Genomic DNA, 16,760 nt, shown 5'->3' with positions numbered 1-16,760 from the left:
TTGCTATATCACTAAGATACATTTTTATACTATAAAGACACTTTGATACAACATGGAGCTACCTTTTCATACTATTCTGTCATTTCACTTTGTTATGAAGATAATATTTCATACTATGAAGACATCTTGATATAACATGGAGCTACATTTTCATACCGATTTGTCATTTAACTAAACTATTACATGTATGTGATATTGCTATGTCATAAAGATACATTTTATACTATAAAGATATCTTAATATAACATGAAGCAACTTGTTCATACTATTTTGTCACCAAAGTAAATCATAACGATAAATTTGTATACTATACAACTATACAATTTCTTTCGATACAACATGGAACAATTTTGTCATACTATTATGTCATATAGATATCTCATAAAGACATATTCTAATATCAAGCTAACAGTTCTTATATCACGAGGTGTCATCTATATACCAGTAGACTATTTGATTACACTATAAGACCATGGCGTCATACCATAATACCATTTCACCATATCATAAGACCATTTCACCATATCATAAGACCATTTCACCATAGCATAAGACTACTTCATCATACCATATAATACTATTTCACCATGCATATCATAAGGCCATTTCATCATATCATAATACCATTTCACCATATCATAATACCATTTCACCATATCACAAGACCAAGTCATCATTCCATAAGACAAATCTATAAATAACAGCGAAACGTTCCGCGAAATTCATCCGCAACATCGATCGTAATGGAAAAACAAGTAATAGCTTTTTTTTTAAAGCTAGTCGTCTCTTCGCAGATGAAAATGGAAAGTGTTTGCAAAATTATAAAAGGCTAATGAAATGTTTTTTTTTAATTTACCAATGTTTCATGTGATAATGTATCAACACTGAATTGATAGGGGTTATGTCTTAACTTGTGTCTTAATCGTTTGTATCTTTTCATATCGTTTATCTATACAGTTGTTGTTCGTTTACTTTACTTTTCTTTGGTTGTTTGTTTACCTCTTTGTGCTAGAAAAGTATGGCGCTTTTGTCTGAATGTTATTCGTTAACAATAGGCATCAATTGTGTAGAGATTGAAACGTAGTAAAATTCAACTTAAACATATTGAAACACAAGTAATATATTTCCAACGGCTTTTCACATCTTTTCAAATAATGATATTGTCATTGGTTATAAAGAAGGTGATATGTTCTGCCGTGCTTTTATTTTGCGATCATACTATTATCTGTATGTTTATATATTTTTCAATTCTTGTTTTACTTTACAAGCTTGTCAAAAGAAATTATCAACTATAATGAAACAGCGTAACCGCATGCATGATAGCTATGTATAGACATACTATTGTAAAGAAATATTTGATCTTTACGGGTTTTTCCTTTTACTAGAGACATGTACGTGCTTTTACCATGCAAATATCGTATCTCCCCTTTTCCCCCATTCCGAGATAAAAATTCCGAAAATTATTGCTTTGGATATCTCCCTTTTAGTCATTTTTTGTTTGTTACTTTTGTATTTTCTAACTAAGTATATATATTTATAATGTTAACTATGATAGATTGATATTTTATTATGTATTCATAATTGGAATAGACATTCATTGAGTATAATAATATTGTGTGGTGAAGGTTACTATATTCAACTCCATTGGAGTTATGCCTACAAAGGCAGAATTTATCTCGAAACAGATACAGAATACAGATAGAGCTGGGAACAGTATACATGATCCTGGATACAGTCAGCAATATCTTCCAATCAGAAAGTAAGAAGCATTCAGCCCGCAGACTGTCCATCGTTCAATTCTTTAAAATCGTCTCCGCGGAGACGATAAAAAGTCCATGAAGGAAATCTTTTTGCGGGCCTAAGGGAATCGCTTTCAAGATGAATGATTTTATCGACAGAAGGGGGTGCCGCTGGGGTTATTGTGTGCTATCCTTTTCGTATATGAATGAACGAATATTTTAATTTTAAAGTGCAACCTGAATTATAACAAACAATGACATTCATATATACAAGTAATTTTCAGCCAGCCAAATAGGATTATGATTCACTGCATTGTGGATCTATACTATTAAACGGGAAGACCTTATTTTGGGTGTCGCTTCTCTTCCTTCCACAATAAATCAATCATCATGCCTCTGTGTTCTATAGGTAACATGCATAGTCGCATTTGTCATCCATTCTTATGATTATTCAGATTGAGTTATTTTGGGAGAAAAATGACAAAAAAGGAGTCCGGAAATGATTCCGTCATCAGACTGACTTTTAGTCATAGATAAGACTTCCTGTTTGAAACATGCACAAATACAACCAATCGTATGATAGATAACAAAAAAAGAAAAATAGATAAGCCAATCAGAGCGTTCTCTATGTCATGGTGTTTAGATCGCAAGACATGTGACACAAGTACAACCAATCGTAGAGCATTCTCCAAATCATGGTGTTTAGATCGCAAAAATCACAACTATTATATCCTTTAGAGAGGACAAATATTTTTCGCGTTCTACATGTAAACTATGATTATACTACTCTAATATATAGAGACTCTCTGTATTCTGTCAGGGAATTTCTATATATAATTTATTGTTAAAATGGAAAATAGTGATTTGGCAAAAATGAAAGTAAGGTAGAGATTAGAGCGAGGCAGGACCTTTTTCGGGGCGTCGATTCGAAATTTTATTTTAGAGTTAATAACTTATTGAGTTTTGGAAAAAAGGGAGGGGGCACATGTCGCACCGTATCTCAAAAACCACTAATGATTATCATACTTTAAACTTTACAACTTTACACACGTCTTAGTTATATTAATCTAAAGATCTGTATAGTTTTTGGTGATGATTCAAAATTTTATTTTTGTTAAAAAGTTTGTTTTTTGACACGTCGCGCTGTATCTCAGAAACTATTATTTTTTGATTATTGCATAAAACTTTACACACATGACGAGGGGCGTATCATGCGCTAATGGCGCAGCTGTTTATTTTCAATCATGAACAATCCAGCCTAAGACTTGAAATTCAACGGGATATTGTATATATATTTCGCATCGATGTTATTATATTTTTGATTAATTTTCATTTAGTTTCGTTTATTTCTGTTTATTCATTCGTTTCTATGTCGTATCGCACTTTATAGTCACCCAATAGTATCGTACCTGTCAGATGTTGGGACGGGGATTACCGTTCGGTTTGAGCACGAAAATCAAATGAACACTTCGTTTTTGAACACCTTCAAATAATAATATATCAAAACATAAATGTTTTCAGCATATTGTCATCTCAACTTAGACTTCCTATGCACTAGGATACAAGGTTATAGCAAGGATTTGTATAGTTAATATACAAATCCTTGGTTATAGGACGTGCGGCTGGAATATGTCACATTTTTCTGCTACTTGTAATGTGGTAGGAGAAAATATCAGAAACATATGATAAGTTAAAAAAAAATCCCATTACTTGTTAAATAAAAACTCGGTATTTTTTTCACAGCCACAAGTTTGGCTGTGTTTCTGTCCAATAATGTTCCCTCTTTGTCTCTTTGGTAGTAAATTTTTCAACACACCTCTTGAAACCAAATCAAAATGGAAAAAAGTCACACTTTTACATACGCAAATTTTGAAATGTTATATGCAATTGTAGAATCTTAATTATACGAAAAGGCTAGGTCACCCCTATCAATTGAGTATTGAAATGCACTCCTCCTCCTTTGACCCGAAGTTGTCTATGTATAACGCTAGATAAAATCGTAAAAATTTATATAGAAAAGTAAAGATTTATCAACTTTCAGCATTGATTTGTTAACTTCGTTTAAAAGTTCATTATGATTTTAACAATAATGTCATTTTAAACATTTGCCGATCTGGCTCTCAACTATTAGTTAATAATAATAATTAAGAAGACGACTAAAGTGTAACGTGTTCTGGATACGGGTTACACATTTTGCATCGTGCCTGTCAACATGATTTGCAAAGATGTGCTTTAAATAAACCATCTTAAACAAACAGGTTGTTGTCATGATAATTATCATTTGGCGAAAAGAATATAGACCATCTTTTTGGTTTTGACTTGTATGTTATTTAGTTTTTGTTTATTTATTTTTAGGAGGTACCAATCTGTATGTGTCGCCTATCTTGTCGACACCAAGTCTTTGCAACTCCGCATCGCTAAGGGCAAATGCAACATTAGAGTCAATAAATGCATTCATCTTGAAAGCGATTCCCTAAGGCCCGCAAATGATTACCTTCAAAGACTTTTTTTTCTCTCATTACAATCGAGATGTTGCGGATGAATTTCGCGGGGAATTTTCGCCGCTATTTATAGATGTGTCTAATGTATATAAATAAAAAAAAATGTGCTATGCTTTACATACCAAAAGAAATGAACTTTTGAAAGCTCTGACGTCTAACAAACGAAAGGGCAATTTAATGTAGCCAACATTTACCCCACGGGCGTAGATTTTTGCATTTTTTGTATATCGAAGGGTGACATCCCATTAGTCCGACAACCATTATTCCGACAGCCCATTACTCCGACAGCCCATTATTCCGACAGCCCATTACTCCGACAGCCCATTATTCCGACAGCTCATTATTCCGACAATGCATTTTGCTTCAGAGTAAAGGTAAATTTTCCCTAAAAAGACCAACTCCGTTGTCTATAATATTTTAGGTTGTCCGTTTTGATCCCAAATATTCTTTCCATGCGGGATATTTGTCTCAGTATATTGGAGTTGTTACACATGCTTATTGCAACTGTTCAGTCCTTACCCTCGTCCCTCTTTCGTTTTACGTATCTGGATATTTTATTTGTCTTTAAATTTCGTCGTTTGTGTGTCCACTGTCAGTCTGTGCTGTTATAATTCGCTGGGTTTTTTTTGGTGTCTTGATCTTTCTTCTTTCAACAGATCTTCGGTTTCCCTCTTTTGCGTATCAGGGTAGTGAGGTTTTACCACTATTAACTACATAAATAAATATATCGGAGTTGGATAACACTACCCGCCCTCTTTGGTCGCAACACTTTCTACTCCTTGTATAACTCATCTGAGTTTTATTTAATCTAATTTTGTCATTGCAACAAGGGACTAATGTAGCGTCAATCAAAATGAGAAAAAAAACGAGGTACAAATACATACCCAGATCCTTAAAACTAAGATGACAAATAGGACGAAATTTGTGATAGAAAAGATGAGCAATTCCGATTATGAATACGGTACCATGTTCAGGAGTGTGAATCTACAAAATACAGAGACAGTACACAACACTTCCAATAGAGATCGACCAGACATAGTCTGTGAGATGACACTCAATATTTTTGTAGGGATACCGATTTTATATTCCGAGCTTCTATTAAAATCTAGAAAAATATACCTCTTTTATAATGGCTGGTGAAGATGCAGGACTGATGATATACAACAACACATATTACGAAAAACAAATATGATGGACATAAACATTTCGGCAACTTCTATCTAAATATTCATAAGGAAAAGTGAAATCGGGTCAATGACTGTATATGACATAGAAATATACAGTCAACGCATTTTGACTGCTCAAGTAGAACGAGTGCAGCATAAAAGTCAAAACAACTACTAGTAGTAAGAAATCTAAGACAATGCATGACAGTATTGTCCTTCTTTTGTCTTTGTTAAATTGTCTTATTGTAAAAACTTTAAGTATAGTACATTTAATATGTGTAATGTGGCAATCTTGACACTTATTTTTCATTTAAAGGTAGTTTTCAAGAAGAAAATTATTTAGATATCATTGATTTTAAGAAAGGTACTTCATATGTTAATCAAGAATCGGTGCTCAACCATTACATAAAGAAATGAAAATGCCAGATATTAAAAATAATCGTATTTTACAGCTGATAAAGTTGAGGATGAGCGTCATTTTTCAAACGAATGCTCACTTCATAATACATGTAATTTGAGTTAGGACCTCATTCAGCATATTTCTAGCACATGTCAGAACTTTAAATAGTTAGATAAATATGATATGTGACTGATGCTTATTGTGCTGTAAAGATATTTATATGATTATAATGTTAGTATTGTCAAGTCTTAATGTTGACCCAATCAATATAAATGTAATAATACAGACAGACAGACAGGAGCCTGTAATTCAGTAGTTGTCTTTTGTTTGTGTGTTATATATTTGTTTTTCGTTCTTTTTTTTTTATATATATATATAAGACCGTTAGTGATCACATTGCATTGTTTTATATTGTCATTTCGGGGCCTTTTTTAGCTGACTATGTGGTATTGGCTTGACTCATTGTTAAAGGCCGAATGGTGACCTATAACAGTTGTTAATTTCCTTGCTTTTTGGTCTCTTGTGGAGAGTTGTCTCATTGGCAATCATACCACATCTTCTTTTTTAAATTTTATATTTCACCCTGTTACTTGACTTGATAAGTGTCGGACTTATGGGTTGTCGGAGTATTGGGCTGTCGGAACAATGGGTTGTCGGACTATTGGGTTGTCGGACTAATGGGTTGTCGGACCAATGGGCTGTCGGACTAATGGCGTGTAAATATAGTCCTGTAAATATATATTGTGAACTTTTAAACCGATTCTGAAAAGAAGTGCTCCTTTGAAGGAGGGAATTCCTTATACAGATACAGATACAGAATGGTATGATGAAATGGTCTTGTGATATATATGGTGAAATGGTATTATGATATGACAAAATGGGCTTATGATATGCATGGTGAAATGGTATTATGGTATGATGAAATGGTCTTATGATATGGTGAAATGGTCTTATGATATGGTTAAATGGTATAATGATATGATAAAATGGCCTTATGATATGCATGGTGAAATGGTATATAATGGTATGATGAAATGGTCTTATGATATGGTGAAATGGTCTTATGATATGGTGAAATGGTATTATGGTATGACGACATGGTCTTATAGTGTAATCAAATAGTCTACTGGTATATAGATGAAACCTCGTGATATAAGAACTGTTAGCTTGATGTTAAAATATGTCTTTTGAGATATCTATATGACATAATAGTATGACAAAATTGTTCCATGTTGTATCAAGATGATTGTATAGTATACAAATTTATCGTTATGATTTACTGTGGTGACAAAATAGTATAAACAAGTTGCTTCATGTTATATTAAGATATCTTTATAGTATAAAATGTATCTTTATGACTTAGCAATATCACATAATAGTTTAGTTAAATGACAAATCGGTATGAAAATGTAGCTCCATGTTATATCAAGATGTCTTCATAGTATGAAATATTATCTTCATAACAAAGTGAAATGAAAGAATAGTATGAAAAGGTAGCTCCATGTTGTATCAAAGTGTCTTTATAGTATATAAATGTATCTTAGTGATATAGCAAATTGACAGAGTATTATAGTCAAATGTCGTTATAGTATAGAACATTTGCTTCATGATCTATCTTTACCCGTAATGCTATGGTTATTGTTATCATAAGGCAGCTGTGGCGTTCCATACAAACAGGTATATACTCATATGGTCCGACCATACGCGTACGGTCGTACCATATGAGTATACGCATATGGTCAAAATACTCCGGAACATAACCAAAGGATTACCCGAGGTCAATACACAGCCAATATATATGTAGGACTCAAATACATGGTGGCTTCCAGATCTATGGCAAATTCTAAATATATGGTAAATATGCATGACGTCATGCCGTCCCAAATCTATGGCAGATATTTCGTTATGCTAATCTATGGCAATTTTTTATTTACCTAATCTATGACGATTTTCATAGCTACCCAATCTAGTTTTTCAAATCTATGGCAGATTTTCTGCAAAGGTTGGACGATTTTGAGGTCGAAATGTCCAAAAGTAGCGAAACAACTGCTTTAGTAAAAACTGGTATAAGAAAACAAATTAAGACTATTACTAGAAAGCATATCCCTAACCGTTTGTTAAAAATGAACACAGACTTTAAAGTGGAAATCATGTGCTCCGGAAGAATAAATATTTCCTACTCTGTGCATAGTACCTCCAGATACATATAATACAGTATTAGATGTCTTTGGTACCTGTTTGAACCTTTTTAAAACCAAGTTCCTGAAAAGCAGTTTGAATGTTTAACTTATATCTATTTGATCGTTAAATAATATAAATCATGTTAAAATAATGATGATTTAAGTCCTTTAATGAATGATGAATCGCATCAAACACGTGAAACAGTACAGGTTTTCGACATTTTAATAGCGGAAAACGATATGAATATCTATTAAATAAATCTTTGACACAATTATGTTTTCCAAATCTCAAGAAGGATCATTATTTGCTACTTTAGCACATGAAGCAACTGTTCTAAACATGATTCAGAATTATAATTTATTTATTAATTTGAATCCTTGCAAATTCACTTCTATATATTATTCTTTTCCTTTTGTATAACAAAGCCGTCGTCGTCATTGGCAGCTTCGACGTTACACGACGTTATTTAGTAATGACGGAAATAATGTAGTATCCAAATCTGCCATAGGAATTTGCAGAAATGTGCCATAGATCTGGACCCACCATAGAATTGAGTCCTACATGTATGAATCTCATTTCGATTAAACGTGCTTATTGATTAAGGAAATTATTCCATTCGAGTTAATATTCAAAATCAAGCCAATTCTAGTATTCTATTTGTATGTAAGGTTAGCAATAGAGATTATGAAAAAAGGTGAATCAAATTTTTAAAAAACTCACAATATTATACTGTAGTGATTGTTTTTGTTGCCATTTATGCATTAGTTCCGCTGCACTTTTAGTAAATTTCGAATCTAAAACGATGTTTGCAGTCTTTTTCTCTTTTTTTGGCATGATAATAATAATAATAAAAAAAAATCCAAATGAACATAAATGATTGTTTAATACAAAATGCAAGCTTTTTGTATGCTCATAAACGATGCCAAGGTAGAACAGAATAAGCATACAATATGAAATACTCTATATTTATGATATCGATAATAAAAATATGAGACAGATACCCAACATCAAGCATGATAATCAAAAGACATCTAGAGGGTATAGCATGTTGTCTTCACTGAACAATAGACCAACGTCTTTTTCGAAATGTCATAGTTCTAACTCTAATCGAGTCTATAAAAGTTGTAAATAAATTAATAAGAAATATTCAATGATCTGCAATCACCACTAATGTCTTCAAATTAAACATGTATTTGAATAAAAAAGAATACATATGATTTACGACTGGCGAGGTTCCTGACTCCCCCTTTTTTGTCTCGATTAATGGACCAACAAACCGTTCATAAAACATGTGATAAATATCTGACATAACAGGAAACGCACTTAATTCTTAGCATCATGCATGTAAAATTAATTCAAATTTTGTAAAAATTAATCCCCAGACTATTATTTAAAAAATCATGGACCACAAATTATGCGAAATTTACGTTTGCGTAACAGTTAGAAATAGACACATTAATCAGTTAATATCATTATCAAACTTTTATGAAACCAAAATAAAAAAAATACTTTTTTTTTTTTTTTTATTATTTTGATTTTTTTTTTTAAGATCGTGTTTGGATAACTCTATTATAGTTATCTCGGAAATTTTTTTTTTTATATCGGACTCGAAGTGATCGTACTGGATAGAATTCAACGAATTATTCAGATTAGTGTACAACAGCTTATGATACTTGCGAATTTGTGACAGGTAGTTGTCTATTTTGAAAACATATGTGCATATATTTCATGATTCAGAAAAGGGTCTTGACAAAAGATTACAGTTCAGCGACCATAAAGGGGTCTTGTACTTTTTTTTTCACACACAGATTAATGAATATACTGTGACATTCTAGTTTACTAACTACACCTCCTGGTATTATTTTAAGACTGATTCTGTTCACAAAAATACTGAACTATATTCTATTCTAGTTATTTAAGGATGATATTGTCTTTCATGTAAAATTCAAGAAATTGTATAGAACCTATTTTCTCCTCCTATTCTTCTATAATCATAGTCGAAAAATCCTAGTTTCGAGTTTATTAAAGAATGTCTTATTTGTCAGTCAGTGTTCACATTTTATGTATTGGGATATTTTAGTTCTTTTCTTTTCTATTTTCATATCTAATAAGATTATTTTTGTGGGGAATAACTTCAGTGACCGTTCTTCTTAGTTATATTTTTGGATATTATCCAGCTTTTAGTTTTAAGCAAAATTGCCACAGAGGAGAAATAATGAAATAAAATATAATAACGCAGTTGTGTAGTAAAACTCAAGATGTGTACCTTTTAGGGGTTCTGTTTCTTTGCTGTAAGTCTGTCTATCTGGCACGAACCATTGAGGATTTCTCTGTCCACTAGTTCTTTCTTAATTCTGCAGTCGATATTATTACGGCGGCGAAGATTATGTGCAGTATCATTTTTAAATTTCTTATCAAGATTCTTCTACTTTTTTATTTTCTTTATTGATCTCTTTGTGGATTTAACTACAGTGAATGCAAACATTTTTACAAGACACGTCACGCGGTAAATGACACGACATTTATATATCATGGTTATATTATGGTTATTATTCGAATAACACATAGTAAAAATGTACAAGTTAACTATGTGAATACACAGTGTATGATACATTTTAAGAAAACTTTGGAGTTCATTAAATATAATTATAATCACATTCAAAACAAATCTAATTAAATTAATTCCATAAAATAATGAAATAAGTACATACAATAGCTACTTCATGTTTACGCAAGGTAACTTCCGGTTTGCTTTTTCAAAGTCATACTGCTTGTAACCTAATGCACAAAGTTCTATGGCCTAATGATGCATAAGTATAAATTTAAAGCAAAGGTTAAAATCTAGAATGTCAAATTGACCTATGACCTCAACCTCAATTCCATGGTCACAGAACAAGGACCTCAAATAAAACGACCCTAGGTCTTTTATATGTAAGGTTAGTGAGTTTTATTTTACCTCCCATACATTTCTAGGAATATGATTGGTTAAAGCGTCCGCGTGAAGACCTGTATATTCCATATTAGGGTAGTAGGGAGACGGAGCTTTTTTCAATACACGGTTAGTAGTGTGGTGTCCCTTTATAAAAAAAACGGTACTGAGAAAAAATCTTCAAGGTTTTAACAGACGAAGAAATAGATGATGTAGATCAAAATAAATTCATAAAACACATTCAAAGGCTAACAAGTTGTTATTGTCGGCATCTTTTTTTGTATGATCAATGGAAGTAGTTTCTTAATGCTAACGGTATTTAATACTTGCTCATTTTGATTGGTTACTAGTCTAAATATCACATGTTAAGATAGTCGGTAAGATAAATTCGTTACATAGTGTGCTAGTGACGTAATACGGTATATATGGGGTCAGTAAATTTCACATGGGGATTCGAGCTTCGCTCTCACCCCATATGGAACGTACTGACCCCATATATACCGTATTAGGTCACTAGCATACTATGAAACTAATATTGTCGATATCTCGATATATCTATAAAAAAGAATGAGAATAAACCTAAATCAAATTGTAAAATATTGATATTGACCTTTGAGCTTGACCTAATTTTCCCTTTTTTACCAAGTAATATATATCACTTATATCAAATACATTTATAAATAAGGGGGACTAACTCTCATATGAAGTCTCTGAATAGCTTCGATTTAAATATGGTCATCTTAATCCTGAAGACGTAACGAGCAATTTGCCTTAATCTTTTATCGTTGCGAAGTATTGCATGGACACAAGAAAAACAGTGTTTTGGGAGGTAAATCTTACAACATAAAGAATAAGTTAAACCTTGCCTTTTTTAAAAGCGTATAAACTATTCGATATCATATACCAAAAATCTAAACGACATCTTGTAAAACAACAATACTACTCAAACAAATATTAGGCGGAAGAAAAAACAGATATAAATCAATTCTCTCAAAAATAATAGTTAACGGGTTTTCCCCTCCGAAACATGATTGATTGATTGGTTGATTGATTAATCGATTGATTGATTAATTTGTTAGCTGGTTGATTGATCGATTGACTGACTAATTAAACACGTCTTTTGAAACAAACGAAAAAAAAGCAAATGAGATGTTTGACCCCGTATTAAACACATTGGTCCAAAATATGCATGCAATGATTGATTGATTGATTGGTTGGTTGGTTGGTTAAGCATATGGGACCGAGCCTATAGGTTCACATAAAAAATGGAATTAATAGCATTGTTCCCGTGTTTAAAAAAATGTAACCTTTCTTCTAAGAACACGAGAAAAAGGAATTAATTGCCTAGTTCCCATATTTCAGCACTTGGAACAAAGCCTCTAGGAAGACACGAAAAAAGAATTGATAGTCTTGTTTCCGTGTTTAAACACTTGGGACCTTGCCTCTAGGAACACGCAAAAATAGAATTGAGAGCCTAGTTCCCATTTTTAAAACACTTGAGACCTACCATCTTGGATCACTGCCGTTACGTCTATTAGTTAAAACTTCAAGTCTTTGATTTTAAACTAAAACATAAATATTATTTATCTCGAGTGAATTAAATGCATATTATCTAACGCGAGAATGTATGACTTTTGCACTTTTTAACAAATTGTATACAACCCTCTTTATCAATATACATTCCATATTAAATGAAAGCCAAAACATTTATAAAGATATATATATACATACAATCTTATTATATCACTGTTCATGTTGTTGGGTGTATTTTTAAAACTTATAATATCAGGGTATCAATATAATATCAGGGTATCAATATCAGGGAATCAGTTATCACTATCCTTAATTTAATAAATAAATGTGCTTACCGTTAGCGAATTTCTGTGATATAAAGAATAGAACAGCACATCCCATAACATCCATTTCAAAACACTTCCGTGTTCCTCGAATACAAAAACGTTATCTTATTTTTACTATAGGTTATCCATGCAGTGAATCTATTTATTCATATCCATGCAATAACATGTATGTTGTATGTATGTGTGTGTGTGTGTGTAAACGTGTGATACTGGTACGTTGATGTGTCGTATATGTGTGTTAAAGTAATTCAATTTGAAGTCGTTGTTGTAACTTGTAATTTGTATGGAACGCAGTTGTTGTCTATATATTTAAATACTATAAATAGTTACTCTACAAATCAGCATAACAATGATAAATCTACAAATTCGCAGAAGCAAATTTTTGGTGCTCCCTCGACGGGGTTCATTCTCATGAATTGCTATCGCCTATATTTCCATTATGTAAATTAGCTTTGGGTTTGTAACCGATCTATAAATATGATCAATACGCGCACATAAACGAGTGCAAAAAAAAAATCTTTATCGTTTGATATAAATACATCTTGTCATTAAATACTGATAAAAAAATCTTTGTTTACAACATAAATTATTAATATGAAAATGTTTTGTAGTTGATTATATACTCAGACGTACTTATATATATATATATATGTAGTACGCCGCTAGATTAAAACTGACGTGGAAAGGTAACACATGGCCAGCGAAAGCTCTTTTTTTGAGAGCCCAGGTGGTCGTGTGGTCTAGAGCGGGACGGCTGCAGTGCAGGCGATTTGGTGTCACGATATCACAGTAGCATGGGTTCGAATCCCGGCGAGGGAAGAACCAAAAATTTGCGAAAGCAAATTTACAGATCTAACATTGTTGGGTTGATGTTTAGACGAGTTGTAAATATATATTATATATATATATATAAAATGACTGAATAAATAGTCAACGATTAATCCTACAGGGCGATGGATCATGTAATATGATTCTGTACACTACAAAATATAATATATAACAAGTCAAAAAGGGTACAACATCACCATTAAATAACTATAAAATGAACAAATTTTAGATATTTCGGATAACAGATATCCTTCTTCAATAATAGCACGATGTCAAATGAATCATGTCAATATATTCAAACTGAAAAACTTTTTTTTCCAAATCGTCTTGTAATTTATACAATTTAAGCGAACACCACAGACGCTAGTACAATTTTAAAATTTCCGAACACGGCGCAAAGATAACAAAGATATGCCAAATGAAAGTAGTTACTTGCGATGTGAACTGGCGCAACTCTAAATTTCCGAGGGTTGTGACAGTTTATATGTTATAACTGCATGGAGGGCAGTCCTCAAACAAAAAAAAATCAAAAATGTCCTAACCGATTCAAGTTGGTATTATATTTCAAATTTGACAACGGTAGGTCAAATGCAACAGAAACTACATATTTAAGCCTCCCAAACGAATAGCAGTTTAAAAAAATGATTAGAAAAATAAGTTTTATCTGATGAGGTAAAATAATTGAACGTGGCTACGTACTTATACATCCATCCGGAATGAATGGAGCCCTGTAATTTAAACTGGTATTTAAAAAAAAAATCAAACTGTAAAGCCAGTAATGAAGCCGGAGTTACTGGAAACAAGTGATGACATTCTATGTTTTTTCATTTATGCCCTCTGGGGAAACTGTCCGTAACTTTCTTAACCAAAATCTTTCCCGAGCTACTCGGTCGACCTTCGACCAACCCTCGTTGTGGTCTATGATTGTGATGGTAAGGTTTTTGAGATCAGCATGTGTGTGCCCAGGTGATCTCAAATGACGACTTACGGGTAGGTCGGGCTTGCAAGTGTAGTCACTTCGATGACCATTCACGTGTTTGTTGAATGGTTGCTCTGTTTCGCCAACATACTGCATGCCACATCGACACTGAAGGAGGTATACAACATTCTGGGTTTTGCAAGTTACATTGCAAAATATAGTGTACACAGACCCAGTCGAGTGGCAAGTTAATGTTTGAGTATTTAGTATTTGTTGACAAGTCAGACAACGTCTGTTACCACATGACTTGCACCATCTTGCAATTGAACAGCTTTTATTTGAGGAGACGTCAGCTCTAACAAATAAGTCTTTCAGACTTGCTGGTCTCCGAAAAGCCAAGACATAAGGATTGGGAAAGATCTTGGATAATTTAGGGTGTTTGGCAATAGTTGGCCAATTGGCACGGATCAAATGTGAAAGGTTAGTAAAGGCTGGATTGTATGTTAGAACAAACGGGACTATTTTGCTGCGCCTCTTCCGTTTGTACTGTAAGAGGTCATTGCGGCTGTTATTGTTAGCGCGCGCAAACCCCTTATCTATGTCCAATTTCTTATAACCTCGATTTGTCAAAAATCCGCGAAGTTCTTGTAACCGTTTCGTGACAGCCTCCTCAGAGGAGCAAATCCGCTTTACTCTGAGAGCTTGACTGTACGGGATTCTTTTTGTACAGTGTTTGGGATGACAGCTTTGGGGAGAAAGGTACTGATGTTTATCTGTGGGTTTACAATAGAGGTCTGTTGATATGACACCGTCCTTTATAGATGTGGTTGTGTCTAAGAAAGATATTTAAGAGTAGGAAATTTCATACGTAAATTTAATTGAATGGTGGGCGTTGTTTGCATGTCTGATGACATCATCCAGTTTTTGTTGGGATTCAATCCATTTCATGTAAACATCATCAATGAAACGGAACCAAGACAAAGGTTTGGATAAAGATGCTGCAATAATTTGTTTTTCTAATTTGCCCATGACAATATTGGCGTAAGACGGTGCCATTTTCGTCCCCATCGCTGTCCCGTTTATTTGAAGGTAATGATCACCGTTAAAGGTGAAATTGTTGCATTTCAGGACCAAAGTTAGCAACTGGATAAAACATTCAGTAGGTGGTTCTAAAATGTTGCGAGAGTCCCATATTTCCCTACAAGATTGAATGCCGTCATCATGAGGTATGTTGGTATACAATGAGGTGACATCTAAAGTGACAAGGAGGGTGTCCGGAGGAAGAGGGTTCATGTATTCCATTTTACGAAGATAATCTGTAGTGTCTTGAATGTGGGAAGGAAGATTTTCTACATGAGATCTTAAATGAAAATCGACAAATTCCGAGATTTTCTCAGTCGGATGGCCGTTTGCGGATAAGATGGGTCTACCAGGGTTGTTAACTTTGTGTATTTTGGGGAGAAGATACAATCGACCAGGCTTGGCATTCTCTGGTTTTAAATAACCAAGTGTATCCTCATCTATGTGACCGTCATTGTACATGGTTTGTAACGTAGTGATAATTTTGGAACTAAACTTGGAATTACGGTCATAGTCTAGCTTCTTATAAAATCTCTCATCAGAGAGCTGACGCACTGCTTCCGCGATGTAGTTAGCTTTGTCCATTATCACAACGGCACTACCCTTGTCTGCTGGTTTTATCACAATATCATCTCGGTTTCTCAGCGATTGTATGGCTTTTTTCTCGTCAGGAGAGGTGTTATAAAATGACGAGTACTTGTTGCTAGCTAGATGAACAACATCCGATTTGATTTTGTCGATAACATCTTCCAGTGTAGCAGATTTACTAGGTTTTGGAACCCTTGAACTCTGCTTTTTAAAATGCGGAATACTGATTTTTTCCTCCGAGTCCGACGTGTCTGAGTCTTCCTCATTATCCACCTCTTTATCCTTGTTACCAAAATATTCTTTGATTCTGAGGGTTCTGGCAAAGTTATCCAGGTCATCTCCCAGTTTCATATTATCTATGTTACTGGGAGTAGGGCAAAAATTTAAACCCCTAGACAAGACTTTAATTTCGTCCTCAGATAAAGAGACTGTGGATAAAATGACAACCGTGTTGTTGGGATTGGTCGGAACTCGAATTTTTCTTTGAAATCTACGATTTTGAGGCTTTTTATGAGATTTTTCAGAAGGTCTGATTAAAGGGAGATTAATTTGCACACCATCACGTTTAAA

The 16,760-nt window shown here is 33.4% G+C and overlaps 2 protein-coding genes across 2 annotated transcripts in view; both read right to left on the bottom strand.

Moving 5' to 3' along the window:
• LOC134722393 (hemicentin-1-like) overlaps window positions 1-13,018 on the bottom strand; it is a 110,638-nt gene extending 97,620 nt beyond the window's left edge. The window contains exon 1 of the mRNA XM_063586012.1: window positions 12,785-13,018. Coding sequence (XP_063442082.1) covers window positions 12,785-12,839 — 55 coding nt within the window. The 5' untranslated portion in view covers window positions 12,840-13,018. The remainder of the gene's footprint in view (window positions 1-12,784) is intronic.
• A 2,350-nt stretch (window positions 13,019-15,368) lies between these two features.
• On the bottom strand, window positions 15,369-16,541 carry LOC134722392 (uncharacterized). Its single transcript, XM_063586010.1, has one exon. It carries the CDS (start codon window positions 16,539-16,541, stop codon window positions 15,369-15,371), a length of 1,173 nt encoding a protein of 390 aa, XP_063442080.1.
• Between the last annotated feature and the right edge of the window lie 219 nt (window positions 16,542-16,760).

Source organism: Mytilus trossulus, chromosome 6, assembly GCF_036588685.1.
Source record: "Mytilus trossulus isolate FHL-02 chromosome 6, PNRI_Mtr1.1.1.hap1, whole genome shotgun sequence".
NCBI lineage: Eukaryota > Metazoa > Mollusca > Bivalvia > Mytilida > Mytilidae > Mytilus > Mytilus trossulus.
Note: the sequence above shows the minus strand (reverse complement) of the source record. Positions and strands in the feature narration are given on the sequence as shown.